Source organism: Protopterus annectens, chromosome 3.part1 (genome assembly GCF_019279795.1).
Source record: "Protopterus annectens isolate FY-2018-M chromosome 3.part1, PAN1.0, whole genome shotgun sequence".
NCBI lineage: Eukaryota > Metazoa > Chordata > Ceratodontiformes > Protopteridae > Protopterus > Protopterus annectens.
This window is the reverse complement of record NC_056732.1, coordinates 1,517,237,070-1,517,255,851: the sequence shown is the minus strand read 5'-3', so window position 1 is coordinate 1,517,255,851 and position 18,782 is coordinate 1,517,237,070. Positions and strand designations below refer to the sequence as shown.

At 38.0% G+C, this 18,782-nt stretch overlaps 1 protein-coding gene across 2 annotated transcripts in view; it reads right to left on the bottom strand.

The window, feature by feature from the left end:
- Nucleotides 1-9,035: 9,035 nt before the first annotated feature.
- Nucleotides 9,036-18,782, bottom strand: part of AGAP3 (ArfGAP with GTPase domain, ankyrin repeat and PH domain 3) — a 2,466,462-nt gene continuing 2,456,715 nt past the window's right edge. For both annotated transcript variants that reach the window (XM_044067593.1, XM_044067592.1), the window contains exon 18: nucleotides 9,036-18,689. In XM_044067593.1, the coding sequence (XP_043923528.1) occupies nucleotides 18,474-18,689 (216 nt within the window). In that variant the 3' untranslated portion in view covers nucleotides 9,036-18,473. The remainder of the gene's footprint in view (nucleotides 18,690-18,782) is intronic.

The window sequence follows — 18,782 nt, the reverse complement described above, 5'->3', positions numbered from 1 at the left end:
TACAGAGCTGTCAAAGGTGAAGGTTGCTGATACAAGGCAATAGGCAGTGTCTGAACTGCAGAAGCAGACATGACTCTCTCCACAGCCTCAAAGGCTGATTGTCCCCAAAAAGGAAAGGATCCTGGATCTGAAAAGGCATCCCCATCTCCCCGAGGTCAAAGTCAGAGCCGAGCCTGTCTGAGCCGAGGCTCAGAGGCATAGAGATGGCTCTGAAAATCTTGGGGCCCAATCAGTCACCTTAAACCAGGCAAGGCCACTACAGCTCAGAGAGGTTCCCGGCTCCAACTGGGCCAAAGAACTCAGAGCAAACACTGGATCTGAGGAAACAGAGATTCTCAGAAACAACACCGATGATACTGGGTGGGTTAGATCCGATGGCTCCAATGCTTCGAAGGAATTCACATGAGGAAGAAGTGGAGGGGTAGATGATGCACAGAACTCCTGACCCAAAGGGGTAGGAGCCAAAGGAGCCCTTGACACACCCTGTGCCCAGAGAATCTTTGGTGAGACTCCTGGAAGAAAGACCCAACATAACTGATGGAGATTTAAGTCTCTTCAGGAAGGGAGATGGAACTCCAGAAGGAACTGGGTCAAAGGAGGGTGAATACCAAGTCTGAGGAAGATATATCTGATGTGAAGAGTCCTTTTTGCCTGGTTTGGTTGGATCAGAAATAGGTCTACATAGTGTTTTTGCATTCAGATTCGATGTCTTGATCTTTTTTGTAGTTGGATCAGAGGGAGTAGTTGGCTCCAAAATAGGTCTTCTTCTCCCCTTGTCAGAAATTCTGGAGGATGAGGAAGAAGCAGTACTAGATTGTCTAGATTTTTCCTTTTGGTGTAGCTCCAGAAATTGCCTCACCAAAGGAGGAAGGCAAAAGACTTTTCAATATAAGCTTATTTCTGCGTTCAATCAAACCCCTGTGGTTGAACACGTGACAGATAGCACAGTCCTCCTGAAGGTGAAGGGGACTGAGACAATATCCACACACACAAAGTATGCGAGTCACTAAAAGGTATTTTGTGACTGCATTTCTCACACTTTCTAAAGCCAGATGGCTTATCTTTATCCACCATTATTACAGCAAAAATTACAAGTCAAGAAGAAAAAAAAAGGAATATTCTACTCTCTACCAAGAATATAGTAAACTTTTTTGTTTTTTTGTAAAAGAGAAAAATATAGGGACTAAAGAGAAACATTTCCCAAAAATGGTAAAGAAGGGTACACTAGAAAGTGTAGAAGAAAAGAAGATACTATCAATAGTATCATAAGGTACTTTTGTACAAAAAGGTTAGAAGGCAGAAAGGTATTTAACTATAGAAAAAAAGCTGTTGCTAAGGTAAGGGGAAAGAATACGGTTTAATTAAAACTATTTAAAGGAGTTTAGAGTTTTAGAAGGCAGCAATAACAGAAAAATTATCAAAAATTCACTTAGCTGCCAGAGAGCAATTGGAGAAACCATGTCTTTGCAAAGCGGCAAATGAGATCTGAGGTAACTTAGTGCATTATGGGTAAGGGAAGAGCTCGAGAGCTTTTTGGTTGCCATGAGCTATTGCAATAGCCCAGTTGGATCCAAAGATCGGATCCAAACCCACAGATTTGAGGACAGAATGAAAATTGGCAACATCATTTAATATGTTATAGGGAGCCATTTAAATTTATTTATGAAAGGAGAAGTCAGACAAAGGGAACATTTCTCTGAACAAAATTATTAGACATCCCATAACACAAAAAATTGTTTTAAATATTTTTGTTGATTTTGATTGCAAAAATGTAGTGCATTTAGCAACTTGTGCTTTATGTCCTTCACTGCATATAGGAAAAACTACTAGAAAGTTAAAAGAACACATAGGGGTTCATTTGTCTGATATTATGAGACATAACGAGACAAATGCATTATATAAACATATAAAAGAGAATGATGAAAAAACATGGGTTTAGTTTTGCTGTGTTACAGGTAGTTAATGAAAACATTTGGTGTGGTGACATATGAACTGCAACTGAAAAAAAAAGAATTTAAATGGATTAGTAAATTTAGAGCTCATGTATATCCTGTTTTGAATGACAGCATAAGTTTAAAGTCTATTTTAAAATACAAATACAATTCTAAACATTAATTTTATACATTATATGTAGGAAGTATAGTCATTGATTGATTGTCATTTAATTAAGATTTGTGTAATTAAGTGTGTAGTTGGCATGTGTATGGATTTGACCTGATAAAGCATTAATATGCAAAAACTTGTGTCTTTTTATATAAAGTATTCTTTCATAATTTCAGTGCCATCTCATTTTGTTTAATCCTGTGTTTTCTTGGTGGCCTGAATTTATCAGCAGTAGCAGCTATTGGTTTTGATTATGCATATAGTACACCAAGCTCAGTAATAGATACAGGGCATTCTCTTCAGCAGACCTGGAGACGTGTGACATTTGTTAAACATGTCCACAGAGTACACTTCCTCTGAATCTGGTTATGAAACTTCCAAAATTATGTCAGGCATTGCATATTCATATATATTACACATGCTAGAGAGACAGCATGTGTCTCAGACACTGCCCCTTCTGTGGAGCAGGCTTCCCATCCATATGAAGCAAAGTTCTCTGCACCTATTCAAACTCAACTTGGATCAGTGGATGGAAATTTGTTAATTTACCCCTGGTCTGGCAGCTGTCTCTCTATTAGACAGAGGTAGCTTATAAATACTTGACCAGCCATGCCAGAGCTGTATATTCCTCCACAAAAACCTATGGGATGAAAACCTGGCAAACACATTAATAAAATGTGCAGCTCTTACGTTATTGCTGCACTTTGCCTTCCAGCCAAACCTGTATAAACTCACAATCATAATTATTTACTGTTGATTAACAAAGTTGTTTGTTTTATCTTGCTGTTCACAACTATCTTCACCTTCCCAGCTGTAATCAGTTATTGATAATTCACTTTCCCGTTTAGCTATCTTGAGTCTGAAATGCAAAATGCTAGGTAGCATGGTGGCTTAGTGCTTGGGTTTCTGCCCATCCAGCTTTGGGGGTTCAATTTTTACATTTAGTCACTGTGTGCGTGTGGAGGTGGGGGGTGGAGTTTACATGTTTTTTCCATTCTCGCAGAGGTTTTCACTTTGTATTCTGGCTTCTTCCATAAAACACGTTAATTGATTGGCTACACTCAACTGCTTATAGACAAAGGTTACCCTTGCCTTTGTGTGACTGGTCCATGTACAACACATATTTAACACATCATAAAAATAAACTGTTGGTATTTATTTAATTACACAATGTACCACCATACCATGTGTTTACCACTCTTTCTATTCTGCTTTTTATCCTGATATCTTGCAATGCACATTGTGTGTTCATACTACCATGTATGCTACTCTGTAATTGTACTTTGCAACTTATGTTTAACTGATTACGACAAGCAATGTTACTTTGTGCCTCATGGCCAGAGCTGTAGTTGCACAGTGTCTGTGTAAAAAAGCTTGGTTAGAAAATAAATTAAAACAAAATAAATACATTTACTTCACTTCATTACTTTGCACTTGTTAACTGGGATGTTACTTTTATTTACATTTAACCATGTTTGTAGGCTGATCCACAGGACCCTCTTCAGCTGTGACCAGGTACTAAGACATGCATACATATATAATTATCAGATGGTTACATAACATGCAAGGACAGATGTCCTTAGAGTGCAGAGATAAAGTCATATTTACAATATCTATGGCTGTCTACAACAGAAAGTACAGTTCTGTAAAAACGTACCACAATGGTAGTCAAATAGATCACTGTTGCAGTAATTCTCACAACTAGAACTTATCTGCTAAAATACCCTAGACGTTCTGCCAGTCTACAAAGCTCAGGCACATTTCTCACATGATGGTCTACCTTAGGCAAGAGCCAAAATACTGGTATAAGCAGGATGCATGGACATGCCAAAAACTCAAGAGCTTTTTGCCCCTTAGGTCAGAGGCTGAAGCATGTAAATTTAAGTCCAATAAGGGAAAATAAAGGGGATAATTGATACATAAATGAGAAAAGAGGTACTCTGCCCTGTCCAGAGAAAATGCCTAGTGAGGAGGATGGGATGGAGGGTAAATTTACTACAACTGTGATCTATTAAAATGTCTATCATTGCACTAAATTATTATTACAATGGTACTGTGCTCCTCATAAAATCACTGTTGCATTAATTCTCACAAACAGGTTGAATTCCAAAGATAACGAAGAATTGTTGGAGGGGGAAGAACCAGAGTTCAGGGTATCCTTCAAAACAGTTTTGGCAGATCCAGTTCTGGCTCTAGACAAAATATCCAGCCTGTAATGCTTGGTAAATATGTGGACAGAGGACCAGGTGGTGGTTTCTAAGATGAATGTAGTTACCCACAATTTTGGAAAATGTTCCTCAGGTTGCAACTGAGAGAGTTTTTGTTTAGAAACAGTCGGTCTCATCATAAGTTACAAAACTTTGATTTGCCTTTAAGTCTTTGATTCCAACCAAATAAAATCTGCATTCTTTGTGAACAGTTAGCAAATAAGGAATTACTTTTTTCTTATTCTGTGGATTAAAATAAAACTGGCTATTTTTCTTCTCATTATAAGAGAGAAATCAGTGACTTGTCTAAGTTTTTGGTTCCAGCCAAATAAAATCAGAGTTGTCTGTGAACATCTAGTGGATAAGGAATTATTTTTTCATACTTGTTCTGTGGACTAAATTAAAATGCAAAGTAGGACAGGTTGATTAAAAACTAATTCAGAGACTATCTTTGGCATAAAAGAAGGCTTGGTTCTGAGACAAACCCTGTGTTTACAAAAGGCCAAGAAAGGTTGAATGCACATAAGAGTCTGAAGTTTACATACCCATCCTGCAGAAAGCTACCAGCAGAACCATCTTCCAGGTCAAGATTTTTTAGAGTTGACAGCTGGTGGAACAGGAGCTTGTGTTAGCTTTTCTAAAGCATTATTCAAATCCCAAGTAGGTGTCACCTTTTTCCTTGGTAGTCCATAAACAATATCCCTTAAAAAGCTGCCTGACCAAAAAATATAGATGAAAGAGGATCCAGTGGCATACAGGCAGAAATTACTATAAGTTGTACCTTTACTGAAGTGTTCAATAGGCCGGAATTGAGCAAGGCACAGTTATTAGAACCAGTGGTGACCCTTGCTTGGAATGGGTCTTGTCCTTTATCCTGGTACCAGAGAGATATTTTTTTCCATTTAGATAAATAAGATTTCTTAGTAACAATGAAGCAGCCTGAAAGGAATCAAAAAGCCATCATCCAAACTGTTAGATTTCAGGTTTGAAGATTTGGATGAGAGATCTATGGGAGCAAGTCCAACTTGTGAGGAAGTTTCTGCTGATTGTCCTTGGCCAACTGCCAACTGCATTAGAAGGGGGGTGTTCACTGATATCTTTGGTAGGTCCTTCCTTATTTTCTGATGAATGTTTGAGATGAGAGGAAAGGGGGAAAAGGCATAGGGAAACACCCCTGCTCAGGAAACTGAAAAGTCATCTACCATCAAGGCCACCTTGCAAGTTGTCCTGGGCCAGAACTCTTCAGTTGTCTGTTGTGTTTGCTGGCAAACAGATTAGTTTGATAGATTATCAAGTGGTGGACTATCTGCAGGAAGACCTCTTGGTGTAGCACCTGCTTGTGAGGGTTTGTCCTAGATCTACTCAGTGTCAGCCATTATATTTTGTTCTGAAGGAATGTATATTGCCTGTAGGAATAAACTATGTTGAATGGCTAAGGTATTGGTCTAGTACATAGAACTTAATGTGCCATATGGGGGAGTGGGGTGGGGTGGAGCTGTAAGCTTCCCTGCAATTTTTTGACGCAGACCAGAATGGTGGGAGGGTGAACACTGGATTCTTGTGATCTGTTAGGATTCTTTTGCAATTTCCTTGCCATTTATTTTTAGTGCTCTTTCTCAGATTATTGCTGCCTTGATTTGGGTTGATTAAGAACAAAGGAACCTTGTTTGACTGGATAATTCATTTGAAATTTATGAACTACACATGGGAAAAGTTGTTTAACACCCTGAATGTCTTCCTGTTTCATACAGTTTTTTAAAGACTTTTTTCAGAAGCATTTCTGAATTACAAGTGTCTGTCTAAGGGTGCATTTAACAGTTGTGCTTTAACATCCTCAGGGAAGCACAGTAACCTTAGCCAAGCATGCCTTCCCTTAACAGTGCTGGTAGCAGGTTCCATAGAGGTAGCATCTACAATATCATAACCACATTTCATGATGTGTTTAGCTACCTGACAGACAAAATGAAGCACATCCAAAAGATCAAATTTCATGTCAGAATTAGGGATGTTAGCAATACTTTGTCCGGTGTAATTCAAAATAGCAAGAAAAAAACTTGGTCATATCGGTTTGAGCATTAATAGTTCTAAAGGCTAAAGTGGCAGAGATGTACACATTTTCCCATACCTGTCCAAGGTTCTGCTGTCCTTGTTATTAGGAGTAGGATTAATGGAAGGAAAGGTCCTGGTTCCTTTGTCAGTATCAAGAGAAATAACAGCTAGATCAGCAAATTAATTTTTATACTAATGAGAATCCGGAAAATATGACTGGCAGTTTAGAGGACAAGCATTTGGAGTAATGGGACAAGGGAGCTGCTGTAAAGGCACATTCTGCAGCCCATACAACTGGGAAAATAGAAACAATTTTAGAAGAATCCATGTTTAAAAGTTCATAGTTTCTCTTTTGGGAGTGAGACCTCTCTGACCTCCCATTGAAAGAAATCCATAATTTTGGCTATAGTATCCCAAAAGGGTATTTCCTCGTTAGGAGAATCTAAAAATAAAGTGTCTTTGTTATTATTGTCATTCGAGAGTGGAGAGGTATCTATGGAGCATAATCTAGGCCCACCTTGGCCAAAGTCAGAAAAGGCTTCTTCGGAGTAAGAGGACCCTCTCTTCCTTAATAATGGAACAGAAGCTGAAGGTGAACAGTAAGTCCGAGTAGACCGAAACACTTGAAAGTGCTTTGAAACCTCCATCTGCAAAATTATAGTCATCTTTATTAGTCTTTTGTCTGGAAAATGGGGTACATGGTTGTTAGAAAAATGCATAATAGCAATATGCAGGCTTAGTGCATTAAAGGCTTAAAAGGGTTAATACATTTATTCTGTTCATGTTGTATGAATCTGCACAGCTACTAGAAACTTTAATAAGAGACACTTTATTCTGCTTATGCCATGAAAATATGTGCAGCTACTAGAAACTTGATAAGAGACATTTTATTCTTCTTATGCCATGTGAAAATGTGCAGCTGCTAGAAGCCTTGATAAAGAAAACAATAGATGTTTGAAAGCTTAAACCATAGTCAGCAGTACTTGTACTAAAGCTAGAAATGTACCTTGAATCTAGGCAAAATGCAACACATGTATTAGAACTGTACAATTGAAGAACTTGAAGAACCAAGGAGGGCTAAAATAAGCCCAAGGCCAGGTTGTTTTTCTCAAATGTTTTTGCAAGACAGCAATAATCTGACCATGTCAGCAATAAGTCTGGTAACATTTTCTGTGTAACATACAGAAAGCTGTGTCCGACTACGTCAGCAGTAGATTTGGTAACATTTTCTGTGTGACATGAAGAGAACTGTATAAGAAAAACATACTGATCTCCAGAAAATCAGACAAACCTTGTACCTACATGCTTTGTCTCCTTGCTGCAAGTAATAAGGGGTGCCTTGCTTGAACCTACATGCTTTGGTCTTTGAAGTTTTTCTTTTACAAGGGTGGGGAAATATGTTTAGTCTTTTTCGTATGCTTCTGAGGAATGTCCAGAAAAGAGGAGAGAAACAGATGGACAGCCTAGGTGCTGCAAGGTGCTTCAGCCCATCTCAAAGTAACAAGAGATTTCATTAAGCACTTCTGTCACAGATTTTCTTTTCTTTGATAACTGCAGAGGAAGATCAGAGGGTGAAGGGGATGATGCCAAAACTGTTCGAGCTAATGTCAGCAGATGCTTATCTTCAAGATAAGTCCTAAGGGACTTAAGTTTACTTTTGATGGTTTTGGTGGTGAATAATTGACATATACTACAAACTTTAATGTCAACAGCAATCCCTACAGAAAACAACTTGAGTGCGAATCCATATATAGAATCTGATACCTACGGTCTTGATTCTCTTTTTTCTGACAGGCGTAAATAGATTTTTGGTCACAAAAAATATATCAGAAGAGGAAGGTTTCCAAACAGGGTACACATTTGCTCGAGTCTTGCACTAAACCTGGTCATTATGGATGAGCACATATAACACTTTCAGATGTCTCGACTATGTGGACTAGCGGCAATAAATTCTGAGTTCTAAAGAAGTGGTTCACACCTAGGACAGATGTACAGTACATGAGGAAGAAGCCTGAGCTTTATAGACTGACCAGACTTATTGGGCATCATAACAGATAAGTCTCATTTGTAAGAATTACTGCAACAGTGATCACATAAAGAACATCAAGAAATTCTAAGAATGCAGATATGATAGTTATGTTAAGTTTCAAGCAAGCAAACAAATTTGATAACATACCATACCTACATTCTGGGAACGATGTAAACTTTGCAGGAAGAAAATAGATTTATAGTATGTACATTGTACTTGATTAAACAAAAAGGCTATTAGCTTTTTCTTCAGTTGTGTTGTTGTCTGTCGGCTTTTCCTGGTTAGGGGTCGCCACAGCGGAACTCCAGTCCGCTAATGATTGGAAGTAGATTTTCATGAACGCTGAGGTGCCAGCTCGACGTTCAACCTTCAACAAAGGCACGCCCATTTATGCATGTCTTTCAAATGCCCACCCAACCACAGGGAGGACATGCAGACTCCACACAGAAGGCACTCCAACCGAGAATCAAACAGGAGAACCTCTTGCTGTGAGGCAACACCGCTACCGCTGCACCACCGCAAGCTTTTTCTTCAGTGCTGAGCACAAATGGGTTCCATTCTTTCTTTTCTATGAGGCAAACTGGCTGTGTATTAAGACATCACATTTAAACCATTTTAGAAAGAAAAGACAAATAACTGCACTTCAGTTTTAGATTTTTGGGGTTCCACAACTACATTTTATTTTAGCATCTGTGACTGGAACATTTATTTGGGCACAGAGCAAAATTTCAATGCAAAGGAAAAAAAAAAAAACTTGCAACAATTATTTACAAACTTCATTATAAATATTTCAAATGTACATATTATATACATGGAGCAAATATGTTACACAGTTAAAATGCCCTGTACCTTGACAGGCCCCCATACAGGTCAGGTGCCACATTTGCCTGCACTTTAGTGAGCCACACATCAAACATTCTTTCTGTGAAAGCGTACTCCACCCTGGCCCCACCCTTCCCCATTCTTTCTGGAAGACAAATTAAAGCTGAACCCACCAAAGCACATCTAATACAGAAACCCTAGCCAGGAATATTTAAATATTTAAGCACCATATTCACACAGGTTTCTTTACTCTTTTCTTAGCAGAAACATGTGACTGCATCATGCAGAAGGGCTGCTTAGTGTATTCACATCCATGCAGAAGAACAACAGACTATTTTTCCTTTTCAATGTAATGACAAGATTACAGGTTATAACATTTGACCAACAGTCTTGTTACCTGCTACAGTTTTAAGTAAATATTTGCATTTCAAGACAAGCATCTTTAGTGTTTTCCATAAAGACAGTTCTTAGCTACCTGACTTATCGTGCAGCTTTGATTAGATACAAGCCTCAGCTCAACTCGATTTCCGCTAGTGGTCTGCAAGGCATCCAGACAGTAGTTCAAATGGCTTGCAGAAAGATTCAGTCATGCATTACCTAACACAGTAGTTCATTTGTAAGGTCTCTTTACATCTGTTTCACGTTGACAATGACAGCAAAGCATAACACTGAGCCTCCTTTATGCATGATCAGCAATGCATTTCCCCTTGCTAGTACATGTTTATTGTTAAAGTGACTTTCCTGCCCCCCCCCCCAAAAAAAAAAGTATCTAGAAAGCTGGCATCAGCATAACTCAGACTGTAACAAACTTCCCCAGACTGTAAATTTCAAAACTGATTTTGTCATCAGTCAACAATTTCACCCCAAGTGAATCTTTTATTTTGATTTCATTCAAACCACCAGCAACTACTGTTAACGGTTACCTTATGAGAGAGTTTATAGTCACTTGTCTGGATTACCCAAATTCAAGTGACTTATGTTCATGCATACTAAGTGGGGTTGGTGTTTGCTTGTGTTTCACTGCTCAATTCTCAGTACACAGAAATTTTTCAGTATTTGCAACAGAGTTGTGGGTGGTACACGCTGATGTACCTCAGAGGAAAAAGTAAGGTGTTGCACTGTCACTGATGGCTCTTTCTCTAATGAGCAGTGATTTCACAGTGAGAATAACAAAGTAAAGGGGTGTTTGGGAAAGCTCCTGAAAGTGGGGTGCCCTGTGTAAAAAATGATTTACCTAGTGTCACATTAATTAAAAAAAATGACAAGCTCAGGATTATGCAATACAAGAATGCACGTTTTTCATGGTGTTTTTTATGAACTATTGGGTACAAAATACTATGGAGAAAGCTCAGGTGAGTACAGCAAATGTAATAAACTGACATCAGATATAATGCCAATTAAAACTATATTCCTACATTTTGCATAAGCAGATAATCCATATGCAATTAACAAGTGTATTTCCTTGTAGTTATGCTAATTATCCAAGTCTTGCAGTGTGCCTGCAAATCACACTGCACAAGTTACAAACAGCATAACATCATCTGGTGGAACATATTCAACAACTGAAGTGAAAGCTAACCTACAGCATCTGCACCAATCAATTAAGCACCCCAGTCTACATAACCACTGTGTGTTAAAAACTGTCAACAGTTCAAATGTACTGAATACAGACACTGCATTTGTGAAGTTTACAGCAGAAACATCACAAACTGTGTTAGAAACGTAAACGCTTTGTGAACAAAAAATGTGTGTTCTGTTTGCAGTACCAATGACAGCTAATGCATCTTAATGTTATTAGGTGCATGATGTAACATCATAAGCTATCATTTCAGAGTTACTAGTCACATTGTTACAGAGAGAATACGCATTTTTCCTTACAAGATATTATGGTCCTAACAGAGGCAGACAATATCAAATGGCCAGCCTTCATCAGTACATCTAGCAATAACAACATATCAATGCCATCAGATTCCTCTTGTTATTTCAAGTTGTTACTGTAATACAGAAATAACACCTAACCATGCACCTTGTCCCACATGCACTGTAGTCTGCGTAGTGTCATTTTGATGAACCCGTGTTAGAGGGAATCATTAATGTTCCCTCCCCAAGTAAAACCCATGTTAAAATAACAAGTACACTTTTGTGTGTTCCTCCTTCTGGAAAAAATATTAATTAACAGTCAACGTCACCCAGTAGTGTTCATGTCAGCTACATCAATACTGGAAAATAAAAAAATAAAAAAAACATCACTTGTTGAAAGAAATGCATGTTGTTTTGTTGTAGTAACCAAAACATGGTGAATAATGTTGGGGATTATTGCATGTAGTTAACCAACATATTCATAAATTACTGGAAAATGTTTTGATATAACATCTTAAATTTGTAAATGCTTAAGGTATTCATATATAAATTAAACTGTACTAAAAATCTGATGTCCGACAAAAAATGTTGGCTCAAACAATATTAAGATCACCGAAAATGGCACATCATATAGCGTTATACAGAACTATAGGATGAAAAAGTCTGGAAGACGTGAAAATATTGCATTATTCTCAGTAATGCTTAGTTACTGTTAAACAGTTTATGCTAAGTTGATCGGATTTATTTACAGTTACAGCACATATAAGAAGATGATACCAGTAAAACACACTACACAGTTTATGAGATCCTATGTATAAGGAAAACGGGGAAGCAAAGCACTGACTTCTGGAAACTATACTTATGGAATGCAAGAAAAGGAAGTTCATAGAACAAACATACAAAATCAAGCCACAGTAGTAGGACCATTCAAAACATAAACCTTTTAGGAATTGTAACATTTGAGACTGCAAAGATGAGAAAGCTGAACTAAAAACAAACTGCTTAATTCATGTGTATGTACTGTAAAGTTGTTTTATGTTTTTATAAGGCCTCCCATACAAACAAGTTTGTGTTCAGTGACTTGTAATTATTCAGCAGAAACTGAATTTTCATGAGTAAAATAAACAAATTATGATAACAACCTACAGGAGCACTTTTTTATCTAATGCAATTAAGAAAAGAAGTGGTACCAATCAAGCACAGTACATCTACCAATCCATAGCTCTTACTTTAACCTACATTTATTCCTCCCATCTACTTACGAGGCACGGTCACTGGGCATGCTATCTAAGACGGATTATGTGAGAAGTACCTCTTGAGAAACTTCCCTTTACTGGCGCGCACTCTAAATCTAACCAATGCTACTTAGTTGAGACTGTAGTCATCTACTTCTCCGAGTCCCAGTACCTTAAGCCACACTTTTAGCAGTCAGTATAAGGCAGACCAGCAGGACTTTTAATCTAGCCAGCTGTGTCACAGTACAAATAAAAAGGAGAAAAAGTTTGTGGACACTGCAGACAGATAAGCTGAGTTAACAACAAAGGTTGAACAAATATAGTATAAAAATAGTAACTGCCCAGGTGAAATAAATACATGTTTCAGGCAGCAATGACATATCATTCTAGAATAAGAGTATTATGCAAAGGTGTGTGCGTGTGTGGCCATTCTGAGGCAGAAAACTTGGATTTTGTATCAATCTCAAGAACAGGGACTTCTCTCTGTTCTAAACTCAGCCATGATTACTCCACATCTAATCACGCAATAGCTTAAACATTTTCAAACCTGCACTTAAGGAATACCTGCAGAATTCCTGGACCTGCCTCTGCAATGATCCTCCTTGAATACTAAACCTACCACCTCTTCCTCTGCTCTTTCTTCTCTCTTCTTTCTCTTGACCTAGCCATGTGTTATTTACTCTGCTGCTCTAACCACTCACAATTCACTCAGATCTGCTCTCATTATATTGATTCTACTATCTTTGTCTTCTCCCTTTGTATAAGTGTCCCTTTGATTTATTATTCTGCTACATTTTCTTACTTTGATGACTCATAACCTTATTTTGTATGGCATAACATCGTCCTATGCATATTGTTTTTTATATTATATTTTCTAACTTATCAAGACAAATCTACATTATTCATATGTAAATACACCTTGTACTTACTGTATTATTATCTTTTTTCTGTTACTGGAGCTTTTCTCCTTGGGTCTCTGCTGACAAGGGGCATCTTGCCCAGCTAGACTAATCCAGTTAACAAATGTCAAATACATAATAAATAAATGATTAAACCTCTGGGAAGAGAATGAGCTAAGCCCCTCTTTGCCATACCTCTAGAATCACGCCTACTCCACTTCAGAAGCTCAAAGGGACATGCTGCATACTCAGCTATTGCCAGACGCTGTGCAAAGACACCTGAGGACAGGAGGCCAAAACAGGAGTTGACAAGATAGCTCTAAGCCTAGCACTGGCATGGAGAATTACCAGCTGCCTTGTATTCTCATTCATCTACTCACCTATTCCAATGAGCACCAAACAAATTTGAAAAATCCAACATTATGATAAGAAAGGCAAGGATACAAGAGCAGCAGAGCCAAGAGGTTAATGGCACAATATTCAATAGTGAAAAAGGCCAAGGATGCCAATGCAGTATGTCCAAGTTCAGAAACAGAACCAAGTTGCAAGATAAAGGACTTGTTCCTCAAAGAGAGGAATCAGCTACCAAAGATGAGCATAGTGATATAGTATATATCCAGATCTTGCTCCAAAAAGTGAAGTCTGGAAAAGGTGCCTCCTTGCTCAACCTCACAGGCACTGGTCTGGACAGTAGTTCTTAATAATGTATGATAACCTGATTCATATGCATTGGACTTTGTACCACAGGCAAGCGCAGACATTTCACAGCTGGCTTCTGGGTATCATAGTTTCTGCCTTTTGTGCTTGTGCTTTGGATTTTTGGCTTTCATTTCCAAGTAGCACCTGACCATAACTTGCCTCTCTGACAATAGCAAGTTAATGTGGTGAATGTCAATCAGTAGTAACACTCAGCATTGCTAGTTTCAGATTTCCACACAAAGACAATCTATGACTTTCCCTGACTGTGATCTGATGCCCACAATTACACAAAAGTGGCAAAAGATAAGCCTCCACTACTAGAGGTAACTCAGAACAAAGTACAAACTAGGCAAAGAAGCAAAGCCTGTTAGTTTATAGATACTAGTAATATTTCCATCCATCCAACTACAGGCAAGAGCAATGTATTTAATGCTAAAGCAACCTGCAACAGTGAACATCTTGTATATCTAGCATGCTGCCACCTTTGCCCTTGTTTCTACATAGGCAAAACTGACCAATGCTTGAAAGACAGGGTTTTACGCCACTTACAAAATATCCGACAAAAGGAAATGAAAAATGCACTGGCATTTCATATCAGCTCAAATCCAACACATTATTTTAGCTTTAAAGCCATAGAATGTGTGCCGATAGGACATAGAGCTGGGGATATTCAAAACAATACTGAGATTCGTAAAATTGGATAGATAAATAAACTTAAGAGCTAACCGCCCCCCAAGGCCTACATGTAATGGTTCCATTGAAACTTATTCTAAAGCAGAAACATCTTTCCATTGGTTAAAACTGGAGGTTTGTCTACCTCCAGCAAATGACTGACAGCCTGTGGTAGGAGGGATTAATAATGCAAGAAAATCACCTGATTGGTGAATATTTGTTTAAGGATATGGAATGAAGCACAGGAAGTCACGGTCTGAAGGCGGCAAACTTGCCAAAAGCCCTTGTCGCTAGATGCTTCATCTGTTTTTAAGCTTTGCAATAGTTCTACTGAGTTTTAACTTCGTTTATTAAAATTGGAACATTTTAATCATGGTGGTGAACTCAGTACTTCTTTGCCCCAATTACACAAAATGGATTTATGCCTCTTAAATGTTGAAAGCAGAAACTTGCCCAACAATGCATGCCGGCATGAGAACCAAATTATGCAAGCAATAAAAAAGGCCTGGGGACTAATAAGGTGTGCAGAGACCCTAACTCTGGAGAGGGAACACCACACATGGACCAAGGGACATGCTGTAGTAAGCACGGGAAGTTAGGTTTTTAAAGGAATTGTAGGAAGAGGAGCCAGAAGAAAGTTATATGGTTTCCTTCACATTAAAATCTACAGAGACTACAATGAAAATAGTTCTACAACTTAAGAGATGTGACAACACAATAAGGAAAAGAGTAACACTTCATACAGCTTAAGATTTTAGTGTTGCTATAGTCCTCTGCTGATGCCCACATTGGATAAACAGAGTGATATGCTTTACTTACAGTCCAGCCACAGGTAATGCACATGTGCACACTGTTGTATAAAACAGTCATGCTACGATCAATACCAGTAATATCTAAAAGCACGGCACAGCAGCTCAACATTATGAGCTGCTGCTTCCCTTCATCCTGTAGTACTGGCTTTACATCCAATTACCACTTGTGTGCTGCATAACTGTTAAAGTGATTTAACCATGCAATGCTCCTGGGTATCCGCTGGTGTGTCACGGGTTTACATGAAAATAAGAAAAATAAGGAAAAAAATGCAAGATGTTGTGAAGGCAACAGTGCACTGCTGACAAGTATGCATGCCTGCATTGGCATTTTGCATTCAGGTTCCACAGTTAAACATTATTAAAGGCCTCAGCCAAAATTAGTCTGGAGCTTACATTATGCATGGTACAGCTTCAACCCAAAAACATTAAACACAAATTTAGTTTCATAAGCAGATCATGCAAACTGATTCATTATAAACAGTACATATTTTTTGTTCAGCAAGAACAAAGTTACAAGACAACTGACCACCAGACATGCAATTTGACCTGTTCTATTAAACTCTGTCTGGATGGTCAAGAAATAACGTAAGACTGGTACAGTGATACTGAAAGCTTAAAAATAAAATTTTGTTATAGTCTTGATCTATAAAGGATTATTTTTTTATACCTCACTGCTTTCTGACCCCAACTTCTTTAAGTTTTTTTTTCACTTCCTGGTTTTGTATCGCATTACAATGATAAAGTATAACTCTGTATAACAAGTCTTCATTCCTATACATATAAATATTTTCTCTGGCAACTTTATAAAGAAGACCAAAGCACTAGAATATCCCTACTACAAAAGTTTTTTTTTTCTCACTCAATTCCCCTACGCTCACCTGTATGCCATACCTACAGAACAGGAAACACTTAATCTTAATGTCTCACTGTGTTAATTCAAAAGTAAAACTGGGCAGCGGTTATTCTAGAAAAAAATCAAAAATCATTTCATACAAGAATGATAAGGAAACAAAGGGATACATGGGATATGCAAAAACATGGTATCTGAAACTCTACTGACTACAGATTTAGGAACATAAAAAGTGGCTGTGATTATGAGGATTTGTAGTCCTTGAATAATATAGATGGAGTGTGTTTATATATATATATATATATATATATATATATATATATATATATATATATATATATATATAAACACAAATACACACCTTGCAAGATATGTTAAGATGCAAATACAGGCAGTAATAACTACACAACTGAACCCAAACTGAACTAACTTATCCACTATTTTGCTTCCACCCACCACATCCCTGCCCCCCAGGAAACAAAGCAACATTTTTATACAGGCCACTTGGATTATGTGAAACAACTAGCAAAGCCTTCACATTTTGTGAAGGTATAAATGCATACAATTTTCAAGGACAGCACAGACATCCACCGTCACTGGTATCCCTGAGGTAGATACAAGTACTTAAAATGTAACTGTACAGACCAGAAAAATAATGGTATAATCTCAGATGACAGAAGGAGAGAGGAAGACCTCAAAAATATTTAACATTTTGCATTTTGATTAAACTGAATGCTACATTCTGGGCCTCATCACTTATAAATAATTTAGGCAACTGCTAAAAATCATTGACTTCTGGCCAGCTACTGCAATCTTTAGAAACTCAATATTTGTACCACACTGCTTTCTGAAAACACATATTTTCGCATTATAACAAATAAAGTGCATGGGAAGTTTAACTTCAGTATCTACCTTATCTAACCTACAGTCTACAACCATCAAAGCTAGTAAGCAGAAAAATATCTCAGATGTCCTAAATACTAATTAACATAGGTCACATGATGCAAAGAGTTACAGGCCTCAAACGCCTTTTTCAGTATGTATTTGTAAGTATGGCCATCAAATGTGACCTTCCATTCATACCATGAGAAGATATGGAAGAAAAAGAAAAAAGTCTGGCAATGTTTACTACTGCTCAAGCAACTGTCACTCCTCAACTACTGACTTTGGTTTCAAGATGCATACTGGCTTAGTTCATGGAGACTGAAGGTTTAACATGCAGCTTTTAGCTAAAGTTTTCTGCAAACTGAGATGTGAATCCAAAGAACACTCACAAAAAAAGAATAATTAAATACCATTATCATTTAGGAATGTACACTGTGTGATGAAGCATGAAGCAGGGCAGTAGTGCTAAATGGAATATGTAACATTTAAACTTGTGCCTCCAAGTTCATGATTACAACATGCAAACTGAAGGAATAAACAAGTGATATATTCTGACTGCTACACAGAATGGTAACCCTCACGACAGTTAATGTTGGTCTGATTTCATTCTACATGGCACCAAATGGCACTAAACAGTTTGTGCCTGAGGGTCTTGGTCCGTTCACATAAAACTCACAACATAATTACTCTTGGTCACTATTCAGCTACGGACTAGTGAACTACAGCATGAAACCAGTATGCAGTGCATACCTACACATGTGCAGAAACAGGTGTGCATTAGAAGATAAACACAATGTGCATGACTAACAAGAAATAAGGTTTGCAGCGGCGTAACAGTCTGTTTTATTTAGTTCTTCCCCTCGCATCTCTTTGCAGTGTTCACAAAGTTCAAATAATTTTATTTCAAGCCACCTTCCAGCAGCTATTAGTTCATCGTTTTACAGCCTAGCTTGCTGTTATTCCACCAGTGAGCTTTCTTGGCTGTGCCATAGATCTGCTGAAGAATGACATTTCCTTCATTTGCCAGCATGATTTTTAATACATGTAAACGTTTGACTTCATATGATGGTTTTACCAAGGCAGAGACCCTTGGAACATGAAGAAAAACTTGTACCAATATATTCAATAAGCTGGGATATGTATGCTTTGCACAATGACCTTCTGCAGTACACTATCTGACTTGCCACCCGCTGGACCACCTCTTGCAGACCTGAAGATGCAAATACTTCTTCAGAGGCTTAGGAAGCTTTAACAGGAAGGTTTCAGGGCAAAGCAGTGATGATGACATCAAAAGGAACAGCACTGGTTTAGACACATATGTATCCACAATTCTTCATGTACCACATGCCTCCTAGATAACAGTGGGGCTCCAGTTTTGCTCTGACTGGGTGTTGTTGCTGACATTAGTATTCCGCTGAGAAATATTAGAAGTAGGAACAGTGATGTAGCTATCACTAGGACAACCATGCTGAAGAAGGATATCGATACATTCCTGGCTTCTTGCTTGCATGGCATATGCCATTGGTGTCAGACCCCGTGCATCTCGATTCATCACATCCACACCATACTAAAATAAGAAAAAGAGAGAGAAAGCGAGAGGAATAAATTAATTTTTTTGAGTAACTAAATATCCACTGAAAATTAAATGAACAAAGAGCTA